General features: G+C 31.9%; 1 protein-coding gene and 2 long non-coding RNA genes across 3 annotated transcripts; 1 reads left to right on the top strand and 2 right to left on the bottom strand.

Annotated features, from left to right (window-relative positions):
- Positions 11,764 to 12,763, top strand: LOC109344789. The gene is made up of 2 exons (XR_002107338.1): positions 11,764 to 11,800; positions 11,833 to 12,763. It is a non-coding gene; the product is annotated as an uncharacterized LOC109344789 (long non-coding RNA).
- On the bottom strand, positions 11,832 to 12,856 carry LOC109344788. Its single transcript, XR_002107337.1, has 2 exons — positions 12,626 to 12,856; positions 11,832 to 11,932 (listed from the first exon to the last, which is right to left on the bottom strand). It is a non-coding gene; the product is annotated as an uncharacterized LOC109344788 (long non-coding RNA).
- On the bottom strand, positions 15,139 to 15,957 carry LOC109344541. Its single transcript, XM_019583306.1, has one exon. It carries the CDS (start codon positions 15,955 to 15,957, stop codon positions 15,139 to 15,141), a length of 819 nt encoding a protein of 272 aa, XP_019438851.1.

Below are 19,192 nucleotides of genomic sequence, written 5' to 3'. Positions count from 1 at the left end.
CCCCTACATACATTCCACCCCCATTTATGACATCTTCCACTCTCCCACATACACAAAACCATTTTCCTATTCCACCACACCATAATCCTTCCACTTCAATTCCACCATTGTTCTCTAATTCCCTACCTCGTCCACCCAAACTACAACTTATTCCTTTTGACGGTTCTGAGCCCTTGGATTGGATATTTCAAGCAGAATAATTTTTCAAATGTATTTAGTTCCCCGATTAAAGATTATCTATGATTTCCTTCTACATGCAAGGAGAGGCCCTTAGTTGGTTTAAGTGGATGTTCCATGATTCTCAACTTACTAGTTGGTTTTCTTTTACCAGAGATTTGGAGATTCGCTTCGGTCTCTCTTCCTACACAAACCATCAGGCCGGACTATTTAAATTGCAACAATTTGGAAGTGTGGCTCAATATCAACAACACTTTGGAAAATTGTGTAACAAAATTTATGGCTTATCTCAATAGGTCATTTTAAATTGTTTTATTTCAGGCCTCCTCCTTGAGATTAAACGAGAACTTGCTACTCTACGCCCTAAATCAATCTCTGATGCATTAGGATTGGCAAAACTAGTTGAAGCGAAATTTTCAGACTCTTCTCACTCTACACACAAATTTTCAGACTCTTCTCACTCTACACACAAATTTTCCTGATTACCCATAAACTATCCACAACATACTCTACCCAAACCCTTGTCCAACATTTCCACTACACCTCAACCTATTCCCACTACACACCTTATTCTTATTCATCATTTATCTACTGTTAAAAAATGCAAGAACGACGAGCACAAGGTCCATGTTATAATTGTGATGAAAATTTTATTTTGGACCTTCATTATCAAAACAAGAAATTTCTCTTACCATTGGATGATGATCCTAATCTATCCACTAACAATGATTTACAACCTATGGACTCTAACATTGAATTGCCCTCCAATACATTAGTTCACATGGATACTACTGGAAGTAAATCTATCACTCTTATTGGTGAACATACTCTTGGACCCCTACATTCTACCCTCCATTAAATTACTCGACTATTGCACACAGACAACATGGCTACCTTCCATGTTATCACAATTCTCTCACCAAACAACTATTCATCTACCTAATCCTATAATTCCACTCACCATCCCAATCCTCAAATCGAAACACTCCTAAATAAATTTGATTCCATGTTCGAAACTCAAATTGAACTACCACCATATAGACCCCACAATCATTATATACCCTTACTTCCTAACTCTACCCATGTCAGCATAAAACCTTACCGCTATCCTCACTCTAAAAAAGAAATCATAACTTCTATGTTGAAGGATGTGCTAAATACATGGATTGTTGCTCCTAGCACCAGTCCATTCTCTTCACCAGTTCTATTGGTGCGCAAAAAAGATGGTACTTGGCGTATTTGTGTCGACTATCGAGCTTTAAATTCTATCAATATTCCTGATCATTTTCTAATTCTAACGATCAATGAATTACTAGGTGAATTGGGAGGTACTATCATATTTGTGAAGAAGATCTTGCTCCTGACCTTGACACGATTTTGATGAAGACACCAACATCACATAAAGAAGAAAAAGAAGAATACTTATGAACACAATGAAGATAAAGCTTCAATGATTTAGAATCTAAAACTTTATGTACTTCTATCCTTATACTCTATTATATACAAATAGTAGTAATGCTCAAAAGTATTTTAAAAAAATTGAAAACTACAAGTATAAATAAAAACAATTTTCATAATATTGTGTAACAAGTTACTGGATCTAAGTCACAGGTTACTATGACTAAGTAGTTACCAGAACTAAGTAACATGTTACATGAGTGAGAAATGAGTTATCCAATAAAAATTGATCAGGGTAATTGATAACACCTTTTTGAGTAATCCATTACACAATACGGTAAACAATTACTTTGTTGGATAGAACAATTGGGTAATCGATTACAACCTGTGAGTAATCGATTACAGCCTGTGAAAATTAATTACTCGGTTGGACAGAATGTTTGGGTAATCGATTAGGTAATTGATTACTGAGAGCTGTTGCACCACTTTTTAGATTCAAACTACACAACTTTCATCCCAAACGAAATGGTTTCATTGCAATCAATTCCTACCTTTTCGTAGAGGTGTTATGACTGATGGGAAATCCTATTTAAAGGCATTAAAACTCATAATTCACAAGATATAACTCACATACACAATCTAAACTTTTCTGAAATACTTGCTTTACACTTCTTGCAACTTGTTCTTAACTTTCAGAATATATTTTCTGAAGTTACCTTAAGTGTTGGTTCAAAGTTATTCAAACCTTCTAAGCATTAGTATTAAAGTACACAAAAAGTTATTAGATTGCAAGAGTTCATAGTTTCAAATCTTGTAAAGGCAATCATTGCCATAGCTAAAGTTTTCTTCATTCAATTTGTTGAATTACTTTCTTTCAGAAGGATGTGATAAGAAAGGGGATATAGTAACTTGAAAACGGTGTTTTCCAAATAGTGATATATGTATTAGAGAGTGAGTAAGGTACAAGGAAATCTCGGGGTGAGAATTTGTAATTGCTACTCTTAATATCTAGGGATAGCAACGGGTGCGGGCGGGCGCAGGTAGTGCTTTCCTATGCCCAAACCCAAAATATTTGTGGGTACCCGTGCGAGTAACGGGTATTTGCAGGTACCCAACGAGTTTTTAATTTTAATTATATATTTATATAATTTGTAATAATCAATAGGTAAAAATAATTATTACATGAATAATATGATATTTATATGATAAATTATGATCATAATTAAATAGGTGTAATTTATTATGAAATAATAATAAAGTATATGATATATAATCTTAAAATAATAATTAATATAAATAAAAATTTAACTAAAAACTAAATATATAAATTTAACACAAAACCCACTCCCGCCCACAAGCTATTATTGTGGGTACCCGTTGCGGGTATTTCCAAGGGTACCCACAAGTCGGGTTGTTTTGTCATCCCTATTAATATCTAGTGAAGAAATCTCTTGTGTTGCAAGAGTACTGGATGTAGCATTTGGTGGACAAGAAGGTGAAACAATATAAAATCTTTGAGTACTCTCTTCTCCCTTAAACTCCTTAAATTTACTTGATATTTTCTGCATAATTTTTCCACTGCTATTAAGTCTTGAATTTTGCATAAAAACCCGTCATAGTTTTTAAAAAACTAATTCATCCCTCTCTTAATTGTCATCCCAGTCTTACAATTGGCACCAGAGTTTGTTTGAATAAATTATTCTCAAACCTATTCCTGAATCTAAGATAACCGCAATATCATTTCTCAGAGAAGGTTCTAACATTAATCGCCCTCCAAGTTTTATTAGAGAATGTTATGATTTCTGGAAAATCAAAATGAGAATCTTTGTAGAATCTCAAGATCTAGACATTTGGAACGCGATTGACGAAAGACCGTATGAATCCTTCATAGTTGTCAATAGTGTGAGGGAAGTGAAGCCGAAATCTTCATGGAATGATGAAGACAAAAAGAAGGTGCAATACGACCTTAAAGCCAAAAATATTCTTACTTCTGCTATAGGAGGGGGAAAAATAGAGTGTCAAGTTGCAAATCATCAAAAGAAATTTGGGACACTCTAGGAAGAATACATGGAAGTAAAGAAGTACAAAGGTCCACAATAAATAATGAAGTATCAACATCAAAGCAAGACTCCACATGTTCTATATGCAGAAAACTAGATCATCTTAAATGTACTTGTCCAAACCTACAAAAGGAAGTGTATGTCATTTGGTTGTATATTCAGATTTTTCTAGATGCAAAACTGAGAGAAAAAGTACAAGTGATACTTATTATATATTAAAATGCATTGGTCTCATGGTAATGCAAGAAACAAGTATGTGTTGTCCTAAGTACTGCTGAGGTAGAATACATAGCAGCAGGTTGTTGTTGTGCCCAAGTGTTGTGGCTTAAACAACAATTACAAGATTATGACTTAGACTTAGGATGCATTCCCCTAAAATGTGACAATATTAGTGCTATAAATCTCACAAAGAATCCAGTAATGCACTTGAGAACCAAACACATAGATATAAGACATCACTTCCTTAGGGACCATGTCCAAAAGAAAGACGTGTCTGTAGAATTTGTTGATACTCATGATAAACTAGGAGATATATTTACTAAACCTTTAGCAACATAACCTTTCTATAAAATTAGACGAGAATTAGGTATTTTCTGCATAACTTTTATGCTGCTATTAACTCTGGAATTTTACAGAAAAATCTGTCATAGTTTTTAAACAACTAATTCACCCTGACCTCTCTTAGTTGTCATCTCAGTATTACAATATTCTCAAAAATTGACTTGCGGTCAGGGTACCACCAAATTCGGGTCAACCCATCAGTTACACATAAGACAGTTTTCTGCACATTTGACGACCACTCCGAGTTTTTAGTTATGTCGTTTGGTCTCACTAATGTCACATCTACTTTTTAAGTTGTTATGAATGATCTGCATCGCCCTCATTTACGTCGATTTGTTCTAGTGTTTTTATGACATCTTGGTCTACAATGCCACCTTAGAATATCATCTTTATCACTTTGATATTGTGTTGACCATATTATCTTCTAACCAATTTTATGCAAAATTGTCCAAATGTGTTTTTGGTGTTGATTTAGTTTCTTATTTGGGGCATATCATTTCGCCCGAAGGTGTTCAACCAGATCTAGACAAAATTTCAAGCGACCTTGTCTTGGCCAAAGCCCCATTCACTAACAGCCCTTCACAGATTTTTGGGCCTTACTAGATTTTATCGCAAGTATGTAAAAACTTATGCTACTCTCGCCACTCCTATCATCGACCTACTCAAACAGAATACTTTTACATGGTTTGAGACGACTCATTCGGACTTTACAACATTACAAAATGAAATGACAAAAAATCAAGTTCTCTCTTTTCAAGATTTCACGAAGACATTTGATGTGGAAACTGACGCTTCGACAATGGCTATTGGGGCCGTCCTTTCCCAAAATTACTCCTCACATGCAACATGTCTCTGCCTATTTACGTGAAATATTTGTTATTGCAGAAGCAATAAAAATTTGCATCAGTACTTAATTGGAAGGCATTTTTGAATTTTAATAGATCAACAAAGCTTAAAACACTTCATTACACAAGCATTACATACACCAGAACATAAAAAATGGGCCACTAAACTAATCGGGTTCAATTATGAAATCAAGTATCGGACTAGTACCTCTAATAGAGTTGAAGATGTAAGATGGATACTAACATGAAAAATAAATTCTACTTCTCCAAGGTACTCATATTTTATAAACATAAAGTTTTCATACCTAGTCTTCTAGGACTTCGGGCTTCCCTTATAACTGAGTTCCATTCAACTCCTACTGCTGGTCATTCGGGTCTGAAACCCACTTTTGCACGTCTAGCCGCTTCTTGCTACTGGCCAGGTCTATACAATGATACCAAAAATTTTCTCCACCATTGCACCATCTTCAAATACAACAAATATATTCCTGCAAAATAAAATGGCTTACTTCAACCACTACCAATTCCAAATAAAATATGGGATGACATTTCAATGGATTTTATCACCTACTTACCTCTATCCCATGGTCATATAGACATTTGGGTCATCATCGACCACATTTCCAATAGTACTCACTTTATTGGACTTACAACAAAATTTACTACTGAGATTCTGGCTCACCACTTCATTACAGAGTTCGTACGTCTCCCTGGTGTTCCCCGATCTATTGTTTCAGATCAAGATCATATACTTCTCAGTAGCTTTTGTAAGGAGTTCTTCCGACTCCTCGTCACAAATCTTTGTTTTACTTTGGCTTATCACCTGTAATTAGATGGACAGACCGAAGTTGTCAACAAGTGTCTCCAAACGTACCTTCGTTGCTTTAACGGCAACTAACCACACAAATGGTACCAACATCTTCTGCTTGCAGAATATTGGTACAATACCAACAAACACTCTTCCAGCAGCATGTCACCTTTTGAAGTTGTCTACGGTTGATAACAACCATCCCTACGCACTAACTTCGACTCCTCTAATAATGATGTTCTAGTTGCACAAAGTCTACAAACAAGAACATCAATCATTTCCACTCTTAAAGATAATTTACTACGAGCCAAACAAAGAATGATAGCTCAAACAGAATTAGGAAGAAGAGCCATTACCTTTGAAGTTGGTGATTGAGTATTGTTAAAAATTCAACAATACCGACAAAAATCCCTTGCAAATCGTAGATCCAACAAGCTTTCACCGAAGTTCTTCGGTCCTTACCAAGTTCAACGCCGCATTAGAGTTGTTGCCTATGAACTATCTTTACCTCTGGCTGCATGTATACATATAGTTTTTCATGTCTCTCTCCTACGATGATTCTATGGATATCCAGAAGCTCACTTCATTCCTCTTTCACCTCTTTCACACCACTACAGATATATGCAATATTCAAAGTTCAAAACCTGAAGACACTAACCACTCAATAGAGGTTTCAGTCACTCCCAATAAAACTTTTAGTACTACCCATAAGGAGAAGAATATTTTAGAACCCTCACACGTCACTCAATAGACCCACAACTCTGCAGAAAACACTCTCACCAACCACAACTTAAAAAATCTCTATGGAAACCAATCGTCTAAACTAATACATAGGGAGTTTCTCTCACATGTTAAAAAAATTAATAATGTATTTCCCAACCCATCTAAATCGTCCACCTCAAAATAAAAACCCCATCTGCACCACTAATTTCAAATGACAACTGCCTCATTAATGCACTAATTAAAAGTGTCATTGAAACCTCCCATTGTCCAAGAAAGAGTTGGACACGTACTACACAAACGGGACACAATCTACTGCCAACGTGACACATGTCCCTAGGCCTGACTGCATTCCCACTAAACTGTTGCACCCATGTGAAGACTGGACCACATCCAACATGTCTTCATCCTTCTACAGACACGACAACACTCTCAGCCATTCGATCTTCCCGCCCAAACATTGCTGCATCTGAACCGTCTGTTTCCTTGGATTCCTTTCTCATGGATTCCAGTTGTTCACCACCAATTAAATCTTCTCTCCCTTGTGTTGACCAAGTCATCCATGCTAACTTCTCCCAGGCTAATACCATGGGCCAACATGCTCCAACAACTCACACTAAAAACCACGAGGACAAGGTTTTTTTTATGGAATGAGCAATGATAGGGCCTCTATTGTCCCTTTAAGGCCCAACCGTACTACAACCAAACCAACTTGGTTGGATAATTACATATTAGATTAATTTAATTATTTTAAGCATTGTTAACTGTTCTTAATTAGTAAACTATTTTTAAACTTCCTTAGTTGTAGGATCTGATCAAATGTATGATCTAGATTACTTGACAGTTATATGTTGTATATATATATATTCTCTATTAAGTATTGCAAATAAACATGAAGTAAATTTTCAGAATTCTATTTTCTAGTTTTACTTATTGCTAGAGATGGAAAAACGGGCCACCCAGCCCGTTTAGTCTGTGCCCGTAAATGCCCGCAAAAATTTAAGCGGGCGCGGGCATGCTCGTATTGGTTTAACGGACAAAATTCAATGTCATGTCCGTTTTAAAATGGGCTAACAGGCGGCCCGCGAACATTGTTGTATAGTTAAAAAAATAAAAAATTCATATAATAAATGAAATGAAATTAAATAAAGTAGTTGAAGATAAAAAATGAATATTATTTTTGATATTTTATGTGAAAATTAACAAATCACATTAGATTACAAATTTTTTTAGGGATTAAAAATCACATTATATCATAACTTATTTAAAATTTTCTAATTTTTTCCTTAAATTATGTTTATGGGCCACCCGCATGCCCAACGGAAATGTCCATAAACTTAACAGGCAAAACGGGCAAATGTGCAAAATTTGCCTGCAAAAAATACGGGCATGCCTGCAGGCAATGCCTGTTTTGCCATGTGTACTTATTGCTATTGTTATATTCAATTAAGAAACTCCCTAACATAATGTTATTGTGAATATTTCCAAAACCACAAATTATAATTATCATTGCAATTGTAGAATGCAATTTAAAACTCCTATCAATGGTACCTACATGCAGGAAAGGAGTTGGTTTATACTGGCCTAGCCGAAATAGCCATGGGGCAATGTTAAGGAAAGGGTTCATATTTGAAAGTGAGAAACTGACATTGGCCTATTGCTGGACGAAGTGCTTGAATAATTGCTCCTGTAGTTAATATTCGTATGCTAATCAGGATGAAACTGGCTGTTCTTGCCACTAATTTGATGAGAGAAAAAAAAAGTCTGCATAGACAATATAATAAATTTATATATTATCATTGTATTATACATTATTCATGTTTAATTATTATTTATTCTTCATAAAAAAATGCAAATGAATGGTAGATAATCTATTGACTGTGTATAAATTTTTATATTAATATTATATAAATATTACACGATTAAAGTTGTTTGTAAAATTTACTTTACCAGTAACAAAACCAAAGGTAAGTGCTCCAAATTAGTTTTGTATTAGAATGAATTAAGGTTTCTTTTTTGGATTGGTAGATGAATGTTAAATAATATCATTATATATTTGTTAGGACCTTCTACGTAATCTTTTTTTATGAATTGGGCACCTTTTCTACTCCACCAATAATATATTTTCAATGATAAATAAGGCATCTCCAAATTTAGTTTTCCAATTTTGCATCTATTTCACTCTCATTTGTTTGAAAAAATGTATATGACTTTATTATATACGTAGTTTCCTTATTTGCACAAATGCATCTATCATATTTTTATACTTTAACGTATTTATTTATATTTTTTATTTTCAACTTATTATATCATAACATAAATAATCAAAATTAGGGAGTCCAAAAATGTATTTTTTTTTCTACACATCCATCGTCAAGCTCACACATATGTGACATGAGCATCAATCATTTTGGACTGGGTGCTACGGTCACCCCACCTTTACTAAAAATGCGGGGAAAAGAATTGTCCCACAGATTAAAAGAAATAAAACAAAATATTCATGTTCTTATGTTGGCAAGTGACAACAAATTGTACTATATATAATAAATTTTGGACCCACTGAAGATATGGTGATATATGTACACAAAAACGTTTCACTTTAATCTATTAGCTTGTATTCTTGTAACATGTAAGTTAAGCCATACATACACTTAGATAAATGTAAAATACAATCCAATTTTAGGATTTCAAACACTAATAAATTACATTGTTGATAGTTCTTTTATATACAAAGTATATATACATATATAAAAGAGTATATAATGATATCAAGGAACTAATAAATTTTGAAGTGTATTTCCCTCGCAAATATTAATCACTGAAAAGAAAGAAACTAGGTCTTTGATATTTTATAATAGGAATATATTCACTTACTCAAAGAGTAAATTAAAAAACATAATTCACATCTATCCTTTTATTATATGAACAATCTAATGATCCAGATCTACTCATTAATTCCAATTATTAGAATAGATGGTTAAGATGTGGAATAAGTTTTTTTTAACTTACTCTTGGAGTAAGTGGATCCCCTCTTTTTTATAATACCTGAAATTCTACAGAAATAAATATCTTACATTAAGAGGAAAAAATGAGTAGAGAATATGGTAATATCATTTAAAAGAATCAAAACTATCAAAATAACTTTAATTTTTATTATTATTTAAAAAGGTTAAAAGGATGTAAGAAATAAATTAATTATTTAAAAAAAATTAATTTGATATATGCTATATTTGGTTCAGGGGAAAAAATGAGTGGAGTGAAATTAAGTGGAAGATTTTTTAATTATATGATATGAAAATAAAATAAAAAATATATTAATGAATTGAAAATTATTCGAAAAGCCTTATTAATATTAAGTTAAGAGCAAATATGACTTTTCTATCTATTTTTTCTCCATATATGAGAAGAAAATATTTTAGTAGGCCATATATATATATATATAGTTCACTTGTACAAAATAAATGAAATTGCTTTTAACTAAAAACAAGATGATAAAACTAGAAGGAACAAAATAGAGTATATATAATTGGTTTATCTCTCTTATATGTAAGTGATTATGAAACCTTAACTACTCTATGAGATACATTAATTTGGGTCAAATAAATTAAGTTTTATATATATATATATATATATATATATATATTTTGTAACATGTACGTTATTAATACTATATTAGTCATCACACCATTGGATCCACATAGTTGAAAGTTCAATTCCTAGGAGCGACTCTTGTTGGGAGAGGTAGCCATGAACCCCGAAAGAGATTAGTTCATTACCCAAAAAGATGAGAAGATACCCTTGGTAGTACCAAAAAAAATATCAATCATCACACGAACTGGATAATGGTATGGTTGTATAACAACTCAACTGATAGTTCATTAATTAAATTAGATACCAATAGAATTAGATGTACATGTATATTATACTAAGATTAATGTTAAAAACTTACAAAGAATGTGATAAAACCAAATATGTGGTCGGATAATAGACCATGTTTTAGAAGTATAACCAAATATGTGGTTGTATCTTTGATATTCCAAAGCAACATTTTGGTAAAAAAATAAGTCACTTTAATACTTTTTTATAATTTTAAATGAAAATATGTCAATATGATTGATACATTTTAAATGACCCTAAAACCAATTGGTAGGACCAATTTGACTTGTATGATTGTATAATCAATATTATTAGGATGAATTTTACAGTTGAACCGAAACGGTAACATTTTCATAATCATGCCTAAAAGGCAATCTGACTTGCTAACTATGCATAATTTGCCAAGCCTAGGTAACAAATCCACTTATCTTTATCTTTATTTTCTTGGATTGCTTGTACCAAAAGGTTTGAATGCTTGACAAACATATGCAGCTAAGATGCTAATGAAATCTGAGTATTTATGTGTTTGTTCTTCCAAAATAACATTTTGGACTTACCCACTTTCATAATTTTTTGTAACTTTAAATGAAAATATGTTAACCATCAATACAATTTAAATGAAAATCAGTTAATATAACCGATATAATTGTTGTGACATATTAGTATGTGAACCGATTTACCATTTCAATGTTGAATACAGTTTTAATAATCATGCATAAAAGAGGAACTGAATTGCTACCTATGCATAATTTGCCAAGCCTAGCTAACATATCCTCTTATGTTTTGTGTGTAATTTGTTATCTTTATTTTCTTGGACTGCTGGTACCAAACGGTTTGAATGCATGACAAAATATATGCAGCTAAGACACTAATGAAATCTGAAATATAAGTATATCATGTAGCATTAATTATATGCATGGTACAGAAAAAACAACATCATTCATTCATGGGGACTGCTGCATGATGGAATGTGGTCTTTTGAGAGTGATGGACAGAATATTAAACAAGTGGAGGTATAAAATAAAAAATAAAATAAAAAAGGTTTTGGTTTATGAAATTTTTTGCTGTCTTGATTGAAATGAAAAAAAATCAAATAATATCAATTGAACTGCTTGATTTCAGCAAAATTGGAGGGTGCTCTTTTACATTTTCGGATTTGTGTATGACCCTTTAGCTCTTCAATAATATTATCTTTCTTAAATAAAAATATCAATTGAATTTCTGGTGACCATCAAGAATATCAAAATACTGATATTTCCAACTTTTAAATGGTTCTGCAAGCATTCAAGAAATTGAAAGGACTTTTGGCAACAACTTATAACCCACTCTAGATAAAAATTATTATAATTTGTTTTGTTACTATTATTTTTTAAATTCTTCTTTTCAGAGTCAAGTTATTGCAACTTTAGTTTTCATAACAACATAGGGAATTATTTCTCAGTTTGAACTTATCCTCCAAACTTGGTCTGCTTGAAAGAAGATCCATACTGCAAGAGAAGGTAATAATAGCTCATTACTATTCAACCATAGTAATAAGAAATTAAGTGCTTACAATTTTCAGATTATGATTTAAGGTAATATCAAAGCAAAACATCACTAATCTAAACATAAATCACATGTAGAATAGATCATTCAAATAGACAGCCAATAATGGGTAATATGAAGTAATATACTATAATAACATACAATGGCCAAACCATATATAGCACTAACAATTAAGCCATTGTCATACCATATAATATAAAACCATAAAGAACAAATATTCACATGATATTCTTGAAGAAATCAGACCTAGTAGAATGAAGACTTGATTCTTATTGTTTAAAGTGTTTTAAAAAAGCCAAATACACAAGTAGAAGAAGCTGATATATACACACATCCCACTGAACAGCACCATCTAGAAACTAAAGAACCTTTTCAGTTCACAAAATTATGCAAACTGATGAAAGTGCAAATATTTCACATGGATCGTGTCAAGTAAAAAGCTGGTCATGCCCAAACTGATTTGAAAACTGAAAAGAGAAATATGCTTTAAAGAAAATTAAAATGTAAGATCAAATTTTAGATTATAAAAGCCATAGAAAAATGAATAAAAGAAAAGAGTACCCCAAGTGTCCATGAAGTAAAAGCACTCAAATATCTATGTTAGTAGACAAAGGTTCACAACCGTACAGACTTACCTGCTGAGCTTTGCAGAGTGGAGGGTTTTGCAGTACAAATGCCAGATCTATCAAAAGCACCCAACTCCATCATTATTACTCACTACTAAACCTCAAATTGGCACAAGAATGGATTACAGTGCATTATCTGTGAGGCCAGACACATCATTATCTCTCATACTAAATCTAAACATGGTTCACCTGCATTTGATTAACTATTTCCACAGCCAGCTACTATAAGTGATTTAAATTGCACATCACCCAGGCAATTTCAACCACAATATTATAGTTTTGGAAGTCTTCATATAGTTGTTCAACCACAACTACGATTTATTAAAATAACACAAAGTATTATAAAAAAAGTGTCTTAATATATATAACTGGGGGAGGATAAAGTTATTCTCCCTTACCTTATAATTTTTTTACATAATTGTTGGGATCACCTGATCTTTTGTTCCTGGTATATACCACAGTTTGTGTGTAGTGAGAATCTGAATCCCCAAGCAGAAGCTGGTAGTATGAGTCATCTATTGCCACTGCAGCATCATCAAGATTCTCATATCACAAGGGCTAGTTGTTTTGGAACAACAAAGGGACCACGCCTCAAACAAAAGCCCTCTAAAGCTTGTGAATCTTGATGATGCTCCACCAGCAAACAATGACTGGTTTCTTTAGTTCAGATCTATGTGACCATCAAAAGACAGTGTAAGAGGGATAAAAGGAGCATGAAACAAAGGATCTAAGAATTAGAAAGGAGGACGAAAAGAGAGTAGAACAGCCTAACCCTAACCCTAAATCTAAATCTTATAAATCCAATGAAGAAAAAGTAAAGCAAATTAAAAGGGCAAAGATGAACAAAATAATGTAAGGCCTCAAAGGCTCAAACCCAGGTGTACTGTATGTGTAGGCCAACAAATTGAAACAAACAAGACCCACTTGGTAGTGTTATTGACTCATAAGTCTCTTTACAAAAAAGAAGGGTATCAAAAGTGCTATCTATGGTTAATGTATAGAAAACAAAAGAACTGTTGAAAGGTTAAAAGGAATGAAAATTAAAACCATTGGGCAAACCAAGAAAGTCCCAAATCATAAAATGAAGAAGGGTCGAAGAGAAGTAGTAGAGAACTGAGAATGAAGAAGGATGAGTAGTGTGTATATATAGAGAGAGTTCTCAACTAGAAAAGAGAGAGAGGGTGTGCTTCTAAGTAATAAATGTGGAGGAAGTTGGTTGGTGCTTAAGATCTGTCAGTCAGAGAATGAGGTAGAGACACTGAAAGAGAGAGATAGTGAGAGAGATAGGAGCAATAATACCCACAACAGTTATACATCGTAATCCAAGGCACCAAATTTACCAAAAACTTAAAACCTTTCTGACCAAGTCCTTCTTCCACAGATGGAAACAGAATAAAAGCTACTATTTGTGAGATTTGGAAAATGAAAAGTTACTAAAATTAAAGAGAGTAATGAGGTGGTGTTAGGATTGGAGGATGTGTTTGCGTCTTCTACAAGCATTTTCAAATGTGGGGGCCGGATATTGACAGGCCCTGCATCCCTCTATTCCTGTGACCTGACCCTTACCTTAGCCTAAAATGTTAAGGTTGGAAATGGGGAGAGTTCTTTCTCTCCCTTCCCTAGGGTTTTGCTCTTTTTTCTCAATGAGTACATGTTTTGGGTGCTTTGGGTATACCCCCTCCCCAAGATAATGATACGTCTTCAACATTAATTAATACTTATTGGAGTACTTACATATTTTTTATGAATATTGTATTCTAAAAGGAATCAAATACTAGTAAACATAATTGATGCAGTTGGTCCTTACCAATTATCTTCTTATGTGAAAAAGTAACATTAGTATAAAGAGAGGAAAAAAAATATATGCATTCATGTTGTATGAGTTTTATATATTATCATTATATCATTCATCATCTATATTTTACCATCATTGACTCTTCAAAAAAATATTATAAATGAATAATGAATGATGTATTGATCATGTATAATTTTTACAATAGCAATACATAAATATTATACTCTATTATAAATATACCAAACGTATAAGAATCATGCAAAGAATAAGGAAATGAAAATTAGAAATTATAAGTAAAATCAAGATAAATTCACAAGACACTTATATGAATTGGTTATCTAGTGAGAATAAACTATTGCATACTTTCTCATTTTCCTATTAATTCATAGTGATGACTTCAACTTCATTATTTATACAATCTCATGCATAAATGTAATGATTTAATTATTTTATTAATTCATAGTCATGACTTCAACTTCATTATTTATACAATCTCATGCATAAATGTAATGATTTAATTATTTTTTAGCAAATGTGCTTTAGCACACAATATATTATAAGAAAGAGTTCATACAAGTTACAAGTTCCTAAATCTATAGTTAGGAAGGCCTAATAAGTTCCTATTGTAGTCATTAAGGATGAGAGTAGGAGGAGAATTCCATGAAGAATTAGTTCTAGATTTAGCCGCATGGGATGCCAATTTGTTTGCGCAAGAGTTTCCTTCTCTCTATATATGAGACATTTTCCAATTCATGTGTTTCAGGATTTTTGTGCACGGATTCCATTCATTATGGAGAGTCCAAGGAGGTTTAGATTCGCCATTGAAAATTTCCGTCACCAAAACCGAGTCCACTTCCAACCACAGTTGCCACCACCCTCTGTTATATGCCTTTTTGACTGCTTTAATTGCAGAAAAAAGCTCTGCGTGAAGAGCACTCTTGATGTTCAAGTAACATCCAAATCTGTGAAGGAATAGGCCCTTGTGATCACGAAAAATCCCTCCCTCGCCAGCATGCCCAAGGCAGCTTAAAGCAGCACCATCAGTATTTACCTTAATCCAACTATTCGTAGGTCTCTGCCAAATCACTTCTGTAATCTTAGGAGCATAGTTATAAGTGATAGTGATGTTGAAATGCTTTAGCAGGATGAGCTCTCTTAAAGTAGGATTGCCGGAGATTGTAGAATAGTTGCCAGAGAAGGATGAGTCCCTTGATATCTTAGGAATTGCACCATTAATAGAGACATCTCTATCCTGAAATCTAATCTGATTCATGCAGAACCAGATTGCAGAGGTTGTGTGAACAGCACAAATGAATAGAAGTTGTTGTGGTTGATGTGTGAAATTGTTCCTGCAGGATAGAATTAAATCTTTAATGGAGAGCAGATTAAGATTTATTGAGAAAGTCCACATGATCCAATTCCAAAGCTCAGTGGCAAAGTAGCAGTTAAGGAAAATATGATCCGTGTCTTCAATAGCATGGTTGCAAAAATTGCATTTCGAAGCTAGAGCACAACCTCTTCTTTGCAGGTTGTAATCGGATGGCATTTTCCCATGAATAATTCTCCATGCTATGAAGGAGTGAGATGGAGGAATCACCTTAGACCAAACGTGCTTACACCATATTAGAGGAGTTACATAATTTGAGACAAAATTGTAAGCATCCTTTAAGGATAGCATGCCATTAGATCTGGAAGTGATTGCAATGGATTAAGCAACTTCAGGGAAAGTCATTTTCAAAGAGGCAGGAATGACCCATTTAGTGTTTGGAATGATACTTAGATGGATTTAAATATTTAATATTTATATGAGATAGTTACGTTTTGATTTTTAATTCTAATTATATAAGATTTAAACTTATTTGATACATTTTTGTTTTTATTTATATGTGTATACATTATGCAAAACATGATATTGGTTAGTGTGTTATTACTTATTATCTTATTTTAATTAATTATATGGTATATATAATTACATATGATATTATGACATCATCCGGTTGGACCGGGCCCTAACCGATTAAACTTGTTAAAACTTGTACGAGACCTCTTCCGAGTTGATGTCCGACTCGAGTTTCATAACATTGATTTGAATAGTAAAATTGACAATTAGGCATAGAGGTAGAGCAATACTAAAATCTATATAGTTATTTTTAATTTACCAAACAAAATAAATGAATCTATAAGAGGAACAAATGTTTGTTGTGCCCAATTTCCAGTTGAGCATCAATAGCAAGACGATTTAAGAGTCACTACTACATTTTGGGTCAAAATGTAGAAAATTCTTTTTAGGTCCACTTCTAGGAATACTCTTATATTCAGATTCAAGAGTCGGTTATAGACTAAAGAATTTATTAGCACCCTTTCGTCATTATAGACGATACTCTTACTAAATTGTATAGGTTTTTTTTTATACCTTCAACTTTGTTTGGTTATTCAATTAATTATTGAACATGATAAAATTTATTTATTTTATTTTCGTGTCTCACAAGATTTTTATACTTATATAGAAATCAAGAGTACATAGTTCTTTAATAAAAAAATGTTTGTTGATTGAAGTTTATTTTAGGAGTAGAAGTGGTATAACACAACTGACTAAATGATGAGTTGATAAAATATTTATTTACTTTTTTTACATTTACCGAATATTTATTTGTTTTACTATTATTTTTTGGAAAATAATTTTTTTCATATTTCATTTTAAGAATAGAAGTATTGCAATAAGATCATTCAAGATGATTTGAGTCTAAAAAAATGAAGTTGCGACTTTCCTCCGTCTTTATTTTATTAGCAATTAACTACGATGGAAAAAATATTTTATTGTAAAATATTTGTTAATTATACAACAATTAATATTGGTTGAAAACATTATATATGGTTATCACGTTACTTATTGATATTAATAATACTAGTGTGTACATGTACTTCGTGCCTTCCGGCGAATATTGTGGGATACTACATATTCAATTTTTATATATTTCATTTTTTGAATTAGAATGTATTTGTTGTGTTTGATGTACTTTATATTATATTTTTGTGTGTTTATGATAATGTTTAATTTAATGTGAGATATGTGGTTAATTAATGTATTGGTGGTAGTTGCTTAGGATTATATAGTTTTTTTGTAAAAACTAAAAAATGTGAAGGGCAAAATAGGAAATAAAAATTGCATCATGAAGGAAGTTATTTCAAGTTCTGGCTTTATATATAATATAGACAGATATATATAGATAAAAAAAGAAACATGATTATCATTATTATTAATACTACTATTATTAAAAATAAAAATAAGAAAAACAAATAAAACATATTTTGGATGCACAAATTAAGAGGTCTAACTATGGAGGAAGTGATGTAGCACATAAAAGGGAGATATTGCAATATATGGATGAAGGAATGACACAACCTATAAAGTTCGTTCTCTTTGTATTTTTTTTTTGGTGCTTTTCTATTATTATTTTTGGGTTTTTGTGGCATTTCTCTTTTTGTTTATCATATGTTGAAGACCTCTATTTATAGGAGATTATGACACATGTAAAATAAAATGAAATTATATCATTAATGACTTCAGTTAAAACATTTTAGTTTTTATTTGGAATCAAATCAGTAATTAGTTAATTTTATTTAAAATTTGAATACATTGTGTATGATTGCTTCCGGAATATCAAGAAATATCTCTTAATAATTTTATAAAGTTATAAAATATTATTGTGATATTCGTATTGATTCAACTTTAAAATTAAAAGTATTTGAGATTGAATTTCTCTTTTTGAATAGAAATTTCATGACAACTATATAAAAATTCCAAAAAAGTTATCACAATACCGGCATATGAATAAAAATAGTGAGTTGATTGTTATAAAGTCACAAAAAAATCAAAATGACTTTTTTAATTTAATTAAAAAAATGAAAATTGATGATGAATCAAACATGTTTTTTTTTATAAAATGAAAGCTCTCAATTATTATGCTAATAAGTCTCTTAAACTTTTTTTATTTTCTATTTAAAAAAATGAAAATGAAAAATGTTGGGGAGAAATAGTATTCAACCATTATTGATTAAATAGGTGCTCTTTAATTATTATTTTTATTTTTCTCAGTAAAGGAAACAAAAATTGAGAGGGAAGTAAGTAGATTTTGATGTTGTATCTAACATATAAATGTTCATTAAGCCATTTAAACCATTTTTTAATATAAATGAGAAATCGAAAATTATCTTATTCCTCGAATTATTTTTTAAAATGAAATCTTCCTTCATTAATATTTTTTAAAGTCAAATTTGATTAAAACTTTTTTATCACATTGATTTGTTTTTATTATGTATTTTTTTTTATCATATTATTAAAATTATTTTTTTGTTAAAAACAATTTTGTTGGTCTTTTCGAGCCGAACAAAATTGAGTGTTTACATAGTTGTTCATTACAAAATTTGCACAAAAACCCTTATCGGAATTTAGAAGTGATTCTCCTTCTAATCAAGGTAAGAATAATTGGCAATTTATCCTAGAAAAATGGTCACACAATTATGGTGAACTTCAGAGGTGCTTTTGATTCTCATAGAAGATTGGTAGACAAATTGATGTACTCATAGTGGTTTATGTGTCTAGAAAGGAGCTTATAAGTAGATTTGAGTGAATAAATATTTGTTTTATCATTGAGTCACCCTCACGAATCTAGAATGTCTATGGGTTGCATATTGTTTAAGATTATGCATAAGATTATTGATTGCCTATTGTTCCTAAATAAATGGTGATTTTCTCCATGTTAAACTTCACTCTCATTACC

The sequence above is a fragment of the Lupinus angustifolius genome, chromosome LG04 (genome assembly GCF_001865875.1).
Source record: "Lupinus angustifolius cultivar Tanjil chromosome LG04, LupAngTanjil_v1.0, whole genome shotgun sequence".
NCBI classification, from domain to species: Eukaryota; Viridiplantae; Streptophyta; class Magnoliopsida; order Fabales; family Fabaceae; genus Lupinus; species Lupinus angustifolius.
The sequence above is the reverse complement of the archived record's forward strand: the minus strand, read 5'-3'. Positions and strand labels throughout refer to the sequence as shown.

Bases quoted from the DNA above. Each gene is read 5' to 3' on its own strand.
- LOC109344541 (XM_019583306.1), bottom strand. From the start codon at position 15,957: ATGCCATCCGATTACAACCTGCAAAGAAGAGGTTGTGCTCTAGCTTCG.